The sequence below is a fragment of the Hippocampus comes genome, unplaced genomic scaffold (assembly GCF_001891065.2).
Source record: "Hippocampus comes isolate QL1 unplaced genomic scaffold, H_comes_QL1_v1.1 scaffold55, whole genome shotgun sequence".
NCBI lineage: Eukaryota > Metazoa > Chordata > Actinopteri > Syngnathiformes > Syngnathidae > Hippocampus > Hippocampus comes.
In genome coordinates this window covers 136,378-146,885 of record NW_017806170.1, presented here as the reverse complement: position 1 = coordinate 146,885, position 10,508 = coordinate 136,378, and the positions used below count along the sequence as shown (strand labels likewise).

The 10,508-nt window shown below is 47.5% G+C and overlaps 1 protein-coding gene across 3 annotated transcripts in view; it reads right to left on the bottom strand.

Annotated features, from left to right (window-relative positions):
- Nucleotides 1-10,508, bottom strand: part of ddr1 (discoidin domain receptor tyrosine kinase 1) — a 46,910-nt gene continuing 36,402 nt past the window's right edge. The window contains exons 11-19 of one of the 3 annotated variants that reach the window (XM_019896032.1): nucleotides 9,126-9,292; nucleotides 8,002-8,203; nucleotides 6,413-6,520; nucleotides 4,790-5,091; nucleotides 4,155-4,282; nucleotides 3,519-3,716; nucleotides 2,976-3,246; nucleotides 2,067-2,216; nucleotides 1-1,983 (exon numbers count right to left, since the gene is read on the bottom strand). In XM_019896032.1, coding sequence (XP_019751591.1) covers nucleotides 1,843-1,983; nucleotides 2,067-2,216; nucleotides 2,976-3,246; nucleotides 3,519-3,716; nucleotides 4,155-4,282; nucleotides 4,790-5,091; nucleotides 6,413-6,520; nucleotides 8,002-8,203; nucleotides 9,126-9,292 — 1,667 coding nt within the window. In that variant the 3' untranslated portion in view covers nucleotides 1-1,842. The remainder of the gene's footprint in view (nucleotides 1,984-2,066; nucleotides 2,217-2,975; nucleotides 3,247-3,518; nucleotides 3,717-4,154; nucleotides 4,283-4,789; nucleotides 5,092-6,412; nucleotides 6,521-8,001; nucleotides 8,204-9,125; nucleotides 9,293-10,508) is intronic. The other 2 variants (XM_019896033.1, XM_019896034.1) reach the window with 2 other exon arrangements.

The following is a 10,508-nucleotide window of genomic DNA, read 5'->3' as shown; positions in this document are numbered from 1 at the left end:
TTTTTGCCTGACGAGTAAAACTGGAGTTGTCCTACTCGTCTGCGGAACTCTCATACAGTAGCTGAAGGCAGTACAGTGGTGCCTTGAGATACGAGCCGTCATTCGGACATTTGGGGGGGCTTTCAGTTGCAAGCGCCAACTCAAGTTACTTCACAATAAGCGACAGTTTGACAAAAACGGAACCATCCTTCCTTCAAACGAACGGTTTTAACGCCCGTCCCGGTTGAAGTATACTGTCAAACTAAACAAACAAAGTGAATTACACTTTGTGTATTTCAAACAGACTAGTATTGCTTTTGCAAAGCCCAATTAGCTTAATGTTAAAGATTGAAGCGAAACGTCATCAACATGCTAATATTAGCAACGTCACTGACATGCTAATATTAGCATGTCAGTCACCATAGTCGCAGTTTTTAAGTGATATTTGGACAACGTCATATTTTTTATGCTAAAAAAAAGGACTAATATGATAGTCATGTTACTGCATCACTAATAGGAGTGAAAGAAGAAGTACTTTGCGTCTGCATGATTGCATACCCCGAGTCACGTGGTCCACTGGAGAAAGTTTGGGATAAGGTTCACCAGCTTGAAAAAAAAAATAATAAATACGTTTCATGGCGAGTTGGAGGCCATTCAAGGCAGGGCGCGCCCTGGAATTGAACCCAAGGCAGCTATGTGAACCACTACACTGTCCAATGTACACCACGGGTCCTGTTGAGTGCGGTAGGAGAATGAGGAGTCTTCCCATTTGAGCCTGGATCCTATGCCATTGGCCAATATATGAATCGCTACACTGACAAATGTTGCAGGGGGAGCCGGCTCCCATTCCCAGTTGACGTCGGACACCAGGCGGGCTGTCCCTCTGGACTCGACTACCATCAACCAAGAATTGAGGCTTGGCCGACATAATGAAAGGCAGCTATGTGAATCACTATACTGGTTATTTAACACAGTATTTTGCTTCTGCTGTTCAGAGTTGTTTGAGGGAGCTGATTTGAGGATGAGTGAACCACTACACTACAACAGCCATTTGTTTTCTATCCCGCTTGTCCACTTCACTGTTGCAGGACGTGTTGGTACAGCACTGAGTGATAGACCAAGAACTGAATCCAAAGCAGCTACGCGAACCACAACAGGAAGGAAAGATGGTTCAGTGTGCCGGAGCTCATCCTTTTATCGTCTCCCATCTACAGATGAGTGATGCGATAGCAGGTAGAAGTATTTTGGGGAAGTGAGGCAGGGCTTTTCAATCTCATTTCATGGAGATGTTTACTCAAGATAACAGCACGTTTTTGTAGCGCGTAATAAATGAACCGTCTGTGTGGGTGATTTATTACTATTTACTGTCATACGGGATACAGTCTATTTCTAATACCCAACCTGGTTAGCTTTGCATCTCTGTGAACCACGACATCCATGCACCTTCTTTCTACACAGCTTTTCTTGTATGGGGTTGCAAAGTGGCAAGATGAATAAAGTCAACTATGTGAACCACTACTCAGACAGTTCAGAGGAGCCGAAGCCGTGAAATCTTCAGATGCTGGTGAAGCTGCATCAACTTCCTCTTACGTCATTTCCTGTCCTTGTAAAAAAAAGAAGAAAAGGCTCCTAATGCAGATTGCACCCGCCACCACTACGCTACACAATGTTAGCTCAGCCTCATAGCTACACCGATCAAGCTTCAGTTACTGTGGCTTAAGGGGGTGCGGGGAAAAAAACTGAACCAGCAGCGTCTCCAGCAGCCCCGTCCACCCAAAAAGTACAAAAGATTGTAGTAGGGGAAAAAAAAATAAAAATCCGTAACGACCAAGGCGGGCCGGGCCGTTGAAGCGCTGCGCGGCCTTACACCATGTTCATAGCGTCCTCGGCGAGGAAGGCGTGGATGTGGCCGAAGGACGGCCGCAGCTTGCAGTCTCGGTTCCAGCAGCTCAACATGAGCTCGTAGAGACCTTGAGGGCACACGGCGGGCTTGCCCAGGTACACCTGGCGAGGGAGGGGGAGGAGGAAGCAAGTTAGGGGAGGGGCTTGCGTGGAGGCTACAGAATTGTCCAAATAGCCAGCGCTACCTGTCTGCCCTGGTCTCGGAAGAACTCTCCGGCGTTGTCGATGACTTGCTCGTCCGTCAGGTTGGAGTACGGCTGCTCCTGGCATACGCTCAGCATCTCCCACAGAGTCACGCCAAAGGCCCACACGTCGCTGGCCGTGGTGAATTTACCCTGTCCCGCAATATATATATATATATTTTAAGTCTGTTCATGACCCGCCGCGCATCAAACGCTGTGTGCAAGGTTCGTCAACTGGTTTTTGTGTGTGGCCAAATGTCGGTTGCCGCTTTTACCGCAGTTCAGAATCTGAACCGCAATGTCGCGGAAATCACGGCCCATCATAATTTGCCATGTTGGATCACAAAATTTCCAAATATGAAGCAGGAGGAGTGGGATTCATCATCACGCTTCATTGAGAAGTTTCAAGATTTTCAGAAAATCCAAAGTTCGTTTTAATAATTTTGAAAATCAGACAATGGGTTTTTTTGAAAGTGTGGGGGGAGGGGCGCTTTTGGGGAGAAGTTTTTGTGTGTGACATTTTCTATAGAAAATAACATTTGAATTCGAACAGGACAACGTGATGATTACTCAACAATTCTCCTCAACCATTTTGCTTCTTCTGTTACTCGGGGAAGCCCTTTGCTGACTGGGTGACGAGTTTCCATTAGAAAACATCAACTAATTAGCACTTGTGGACCAAAATTAGGCCTGCTTGATCCATGTTTTTGTCACGATACTACTCTCAGCTCATCAGCAGAGCACTAATATTTGTCGTTCTATACACAAGGATAAAGAATGTGACTGAGTCAGCGCATCATTCAGTCTATTGCTGAAAATGTTCAGGCACCGCAACAGAGATGCTAATTTATGCTAGCATTAAGCTAGCGGGCTAAGGCCACCAGAGGGCGCTCCCAATTCTGGTCATCTCACCATGAGGATGCACTCCCAGGCCATCCAGCGGATGGGCAGCACGGCTCGGCCTTGGATCCTGTAGTAGTCCCCGGCGTACAGGTTCCTGCTCATGCCGAAGTCGGCGATCTTGATGTGGCGCTCTCCGCCGGGGTCCTCGGTGGCGCCGCCGCCACCACCGCCGCCCACCAGGCAGTTGCGCGTGGCCAGGTCGCGGTGCACGAAGTTGAGCGAGGAGAGAAACTTCATTCCCGAGGCGATCTGGCTGGCCATAGAGATGAGGGCCGGGTAGCTGCCGGCAAAAGTTTGCTTGCATTATTCTCGTCATCTCATTTAGGACTTCCGTGTTTTTATGCCACTCTTGTTTGGTGGAATTTGGGGACGTTGTTGACGTGAATGCTTAAAAGACAGTGAGTCAAAGTGTTCAGAATAGAGTGAGTGTAAGACTAAAATAGAATAGCCTTATCTTAATGTAGAATAAAATGCATTGAAAGATGACATTTAACGAATCATCTCAATCTTTTTTTTCAAAATCGGTCACCGTAACTTGAATGCTTGTGTCACCTGATTGTGGGCGTGGTGTGCGAAGGCCCGCTCTTGTCCAGCAGCACTCGGTGGGACAGGTACTGGTTGAGGTCGCCACATTCCATGTACTCAGTGACCATGCAGAGGGGATCGCTGCTCACGCACACGCCCAGCAGACGGATGATGTTGGGGTCCTTCAGGCGGGACAGGATCTTCACCTCCTTCAGGAAGTCGTTCCTAACAAGCAATACAAAACAAACAAAAAAAAACATTCAGGTATACAATTACAGACTGGAGGAGGATGCTCATCTCAGCTTTCAAAAGAAAAGGGAACACTTTTTCGAATCTTTCTTTTGAATGATGTTATTAAAGCCCGGATTATTGACATTTTGTGGAAACATCCTTTGGAGGATACAAAAGGTTGACTGACCTAAAAAGAAACATGATTCACACTAGAAAATGAAATACAATAAGAACACGATTCAATACAATGTAAACAATTCAATATTTTGTGCATTGTGATTAATGCATTGTAATTGTCCTGCTGATCCTTCCGCTGTGCGCGCCTTGGTCACCTGGGGGCAGTATAATGCAAGAGATGGTCACTAAAATAATATAAGTTCTCAACTCAAAAAAAAAAGAATTTGAAATCTGCCTAAACTGAAGGACGCCAACCTGGCATTTTTGGAAGCATCAGGCCGCAGTATCTTGACAGCCACCAGCAGAGGGCGACCTTTCCTCACATTGAAGGGGAACTCCAGGTTGGGAAGGTCCTGAGGGTTTTCAATCTCGCACAGGTGCACCTTTCGCGAGAACAATGGAGACACTGTTAAGCCACCTGTTGCGAGACCGACAGACTCCTCCGAAAAATCCACCCACTCCCTCATCGCTTGTCAGCGCTCCGCTGGCACATTCGCAGCGAAGTTCAAAGTGAGGGCAGAAGTTACTCAGCAAGGCAAAGGTCAGATACATGGAAGACTTTTACTTGAGTAATCTTCTCCACGGTGACTAACTTGTACTTCAGCAAATATTACAAGCATTTTTTTCCCAGCAAATTTCTTGCATTGGCTTGAACGATAGTTGTAATTGTCAATATATATACCCGGTACACATCCTCCTTTTTTTAAAGCATTATGAGATTTAAAAAAAAAAAAGGTCATTTTATTAATACGAAATAAATAGATATAAATATTAATCAGACTTTTATTCAGCCAAATATGGGAATTGGCATCTCCCCCCCCCCCCCCAAAAAAAAAAAAACTTGTCCGGGCCCTAAGCCTTATACTACGTTCACGTTGGCAGAGGCTTACCTCTCCAAACTGTCCTTCCCCAAGCTTCTCCTTGAAGACAAGACACTGGCGCTGCAGCTCGGGCAAGGGGCCGGCGTCGGCGCCCGGGCTGGACGAGGCCAGGGCGGGCACAGCGTACATGTTGTTGCCGCTGACACCCTGCAGGCTCACAATGTCGGCCTCGGCGTAGTGCGGCACGCTGGGAGGCAGCGGGGGAGACACGGGCGGCGACAGGGCCGGGTACGGCGGCGAGCCCGGGTAGGGCGGAGGCTCATCCTGCGCTGGGGGGAATCCCTTCTCCGGGGCCGGCTCCAAGCCGCACGCTGGGGAAGAGGCGGACGTTGAGGGTGAAATGTGAAGGAACCGAGCGGATAGGACATGTCAGCTGTTCTGCCAAGGAGGCGCGCAAGATGGTGACACATGTTTGAGAAAAGAGGACAAACATGTGTGGCGACAGGAGAAGTCTGGAATGCGAAACCAATCACCAAGATGAAAAACACTTCAGGATATGGAAAGAGAGTGACACTCGGCAAAATGTTTGTCCGTATGTGCCCCCGGCGAGCGGTCTGTCGTGGAGTGTGCCCCACCTTTTGCTGGGACGGGCCCCGGGTCACCTGCGACCCCGGTAAACAAACACAGCAGGCCTCAGTTGGCGTGTCCTTTTACCCCACAGTGACAGCTCGTGCCGCTAGATGGTAGTGTGTAACTTTACTTGGAGTGAAAATGCAAAATGTAAAAAACGTGACCGCTAATCGATTATCCATTTTCATTTGAGGAAGAAATTATGCAAAAAATAAATAAATAAAATAATAATAATACTAACAACATATTGAGGTAACATTTAAAAAAATATATATATCACAGTAATCCCTCAAGGGAAATTCAGTTGACACACCAGTTAATATTTATGTGGCGCAGCACATATTTATATATTTTAAGGACATTTAAAAAAAAAAAAAACTAAAATCACACAGAAATAAAAACAAATAGAATGAAAAATCCCAAACTCTCATAACCCTGCTCCGTACATCCATGTTGGTATTATACTGCCCCAAGGTGGCCAAGATGCCCACAAGAGAAAGAGCAGCACCAATGTCCATTGAATGGAAGCAAAAAAAAAAGCAAAAACTATTTTATTCTATTTAATAATGCCATTACGATACGGTTCCATAAAGTACAATATCATCGTGTTATTTTTCTTGATAAGGATTGTTTTTTTTCCCCAGCTCCGCTCAAACTACAAAGTAATAAAAAGGCACAAAAACCTGCTGCCGGCAATAAAAATCCTTCCAGACGAGCGTGAGCCTGGATTAACGGGATAGTGAGAGTTTCCCGAGAAAAAGGTTCCCAAAGGCATCTGACTCAGAATGTCAGACCTTGTCTTATTCGCAAATGAATGAATGAATGAATGAATGAATGAATAACCCACCACACAAGGCAAGAGTTAAAAAGGGAGTGAAGTCAGTCTCATGCATGACTAGAAGAAGAGCTACTACTGACTACACTATACTACTACACCCGACCCTGACAGGGCGACGGCGACCAAAGTAAGAGGAGACCTGATAGGGTTGTGGGGCACGGAGTGGGCGGGGGGGGGGGGGGTCACTTTTTGGGCTGCGGTCGGCCCAATCCGAGGTGTCTTACCATGGGGCACATTGAGACTCTTTTCCTGAGCCTGACAGGTGCTGGGCCTCGAGCCTTTCCTGTGATCTGACAGGAGCAGGTGATAGGCCGGGTTGTTTAACAGCAAGGCTGGGAGAGCACAAACGCACACACACACACAGATACACACACACACACACCATCGACACAAGACGAGGTGGGCCACGGCATAAAGTAGACAGAACAAAACAAAATAAGGTCCTGTTAGCATGTGGTGACTGATCAAACAAGAGGATGAGATGCAAGGTGGAGCACACGGCAAGCACGTGCGACGGCAAGGCGGGTGAGCGCAAAAACAAGGCCAATTGGCTGAAAGCATCTTTTGGAGTTGAGTTATTCCAAAGCGGAGGGATCTGGCGGAGACGGCATGCCAACCTCCTGTGGTGCACAACAACTGCAAGCGTACACCCCCCCGCCCCGCTTTTCCCTTCTTTCCTCATTCTGCCTTCCTCCTTTTTTTTTTCTCTCCTCGGAACAAAAGCGGTTTTGTGCCCCTCTTGAGCGGCGCATCCTCACACAGGCGTTCTTCCATGCGGATTTGGCTTACTTGTGCACACTGTGCTGAAACACTTCACAGTAACAACAACAACAAAAAAAGTTGACTTCACATGTTCTATGTCACGCGTGTCAAACTCAAGGCCCGGGGGCCAGGTTTGGCCCGCCAAAAATGTCATTTTATGTGTCCCTCTAAAGCAAATTGTGGGTGTCAACTATCATGATGCTTGGTAAAAAAAATTGTGTCCAAGTAATAATACGATGTGATGATGAAACGTGAATTCGGTTTCTGTCGTCAAGGCCCTCCGAGGGACGACGTCACTCCAAAGTGGCCCACAACAAAAATGAGCTTGACACCCCTGTTCTATCGTATTGGGACGCACACCTCTTCAATCAATTTATGGAGACATTTTGGACAAAAAGGATTTGAGCGAATGTAAACAAAGCACATGTTCCAGACACCGGTGGCTCGCATTATCTGAACGTCTGAAGACGCAACGGACGTGAAGCCGTGACGCACGATTCGACATCATCACAATTTCCACATTTGTATTCCCGCTCCCAAGCATTTGGCCAACGGGACAAACTGACCAAAACAAAAATACAAAATGACGACACTGACAAGGAGCACTGAAATCACACTGAAATCATCGGCTAACCTGACTCTTGAACTCACTCATGAGGCTACGCCCGTTTAAGACACGCATCCAACACACAAATACTACAGTATGTACGGTGATTACACAGTATATTTCTTTAAACACAGCAAAAAAAAAAAAGTGTCGAAACTGATGAACTGAAACAGAAACTGTCATTTCAATTCATTTCAAAGGTGATTTTTTTTTTTTTTTTTGGGGGGGACCCAAGTCAAAAATGTGACAAATTTGGTCGCAGAACAAATTAGGTCAAGCTTACCACCTTATTTTCTTCTGCTTTTACTCGCAGTCGCTGTCATGGCCAGGCGTCCCAATACTTTTGTCCACACAGGCTGACAGGGTTTCGAGCGACATCGCAGGCCAAAAAACGCTTTTGCATGCTTGAAGATTTCCGAAAAGGACAAAGTGCATCGAACCCACCTGTGCTGTCGCGGCGGTCCCGCGGGTGCAGCAAGGCGCTGGGCTCCTGGTACTCGCTTTCAGCCTCCCGCTCGGGGTCGTCGGGGAAGGTGTGTATGCGCTGGTAGCGGCTGGAGTAGCTGTGCGTGTTGTTGATAACCACGTTGTCGGAGGGAACCGACAGGTGCACGCGCAGCTCCTCGCTCGACAGGCCGCCCTGAGCCTGCGGCAAACGGGGATGAATTCTCTCGTCGTCATTTGAATGACCGCACGAGAGCTACAAGGTGAAGCTCACCTGCTGACGCTCTCCCTTATTTGCTGGAAAAACTCATGTCATGTAAAAGTAGTGCTTTGGTGCCATCTGGTGGCATTTTGGTACACAAAGAACGAAGTTTGTGACGAATCGAAAAAGGCAATGACAAAGTGCCGCCATTTTGACACTTGCATTCTTGCGGCCGAAGGGTGGGCTAGCCGAATGTGCCCCGAATGTGTGAAATATGTGCTTTGGCTCAATAAAGGGTGGCTAACACTCGTCTGGTCTTTATATATGTGATAATAGTTTTGGATTTTCCATTATAGTTACTTTTATTTCATTTTGACGTTTTGTTTTTTTGTAATTCAGTTAGTCGTAACTGGTTGCACTTGACAGGCTCCACATTAAAAAAAAAAAAATCTAAAACCAATGCTCAAACTAAAAACTAAATGAAGCATTAAAAAAAAAAATCATACTTTTAAAAATAATGATCAAACCAACCTGCCCTAAAACAACGAACAAACAAAAAAACCTACCTGCATTAAAAAAACAAAACAAAAAAAAAAAACAACAACCCTAAATTCAAAACCAACCACAATAAAACATGCCAAAGTATTCTAACCTTCGTACAGAACTCCTGAAATCAAACTGGTGCGCGTAACGAGAGGCCAAAGTTCACAATGTTGTGCTAAACAACTCCGGGACGTTCTGCGGGTATTGGAAACGCACTCTCGATTCCACACACCGACTGGCTGTCGCGATGCCGCATCATGCTACATGATCGGCACAAAAGCAAATTTCCAAGAGTTGGCCCGACTTGCGCCGTTGCCAAACGCGTCTTGGCTTTGGCGACGTCGCAAAGCCACGACGACGCGGGCGCTCGGAAGCTCACCTTCCCCAGTAACTTCTTCCAGTACTGCCGCCACAGAATGACGGCGATGACGGCCAGCAGGAGCAGGATGATGCCCACCAGGCAGCCGATCAGGATTGCCGTATTGCTGCTGTCGTCTTTGGCCACGGGAAGCCCCGCCCTTGGAGACACGGCGGGAAACTCGGAACCTGCGACGGAGGGCGCCAGCAAGCGGGTGAGCGGACCTCCGGTCGGGATGCGCGCAGTGTAACGTTTCCGTTGGCGGCCGCACGCGCACACACACACGCATGCGCGCGCGCGCGCACACACACACACACACACACACACACACACACACACACACACACACACACACACACGTGACCGGGGGTGACTGATTCATACCACACAGGCCTCCGCTCGGAGAAAAGAATGTGAAAATTCCGCCTCTCCTTTTCTACACACAATGTATCAAACTTGAAGGTCATTCAATCCCCTCTGAAGGTCGTATGAGGCATGCAGGTATGCGAGAACAAACACCAGCGCCAAGAATGACAAGACCCCTCCCCCCCGGACCCCCTCCACACACACATCGGCCTGTCAGCACAATCTCGGTAATAAATCCTCAGATTAACCCCCCCCACCCCGCCACCAACATGTGAACAAAGCATGCCACATAGTCTCCTTCCATCTTAGTTTTTAGACTTTTCCAGACTTCAATCCGTCCAGGTCATGCGCACAAAACACCAGGGGAAGCCATTTTGTTATTGTCCACGAACATGTTGCGCGCTAGCGTTTTTCCTGTACACACTGGAACCTCTAAAGTCGGAATGAAACCGTCAAAAAAAAAGTCCTGACAATGAGGAAAATGATCAGGAGATGCTGGGACTATTGTCTGCTCGGCTGTTGGTCTTTAAATCATGACATTTATCCATGACCTGAGATTCAGGATGAATTCTCAAGCGTTCCGGGAAATATTATCTGTTGCTTCGGAACTCATTTGACGGCGCTTCACAGTGCGACCTGAAGCCTACTGCAAAGGCAAGCAAAGGGCTGCGGAAGGTGGCAAAGGAGTGGAATCACTCAACCGCCTGACCTGAATGCAAATTTGAGGTGCTGAACACCAAAGTGAAAGCAACAAGTAGGAAGTGCGGAAGGCCGCGGTCGAGGCCTGGCCGACCATGAACAGGGGACGAAAACCAGCATCTCGTGATGTCATTGACACGTTCCAGACTTCGGGCCCTAACGGACTGAGAAAGTGTGAAAAAGTGAAAAAAAATTTGGTTGATGATTCGTCCCGTTGCTCATGGGCCTTCCAACCTTTCGATTTTTCTCACTGACTGAATGAAACTCTTCAGCCAAAGGAATGTGCCTTGTGCTCCAACTTTAGAGGCTCCGGCGGAGTGAACAGAGGCGAGGAGGCGG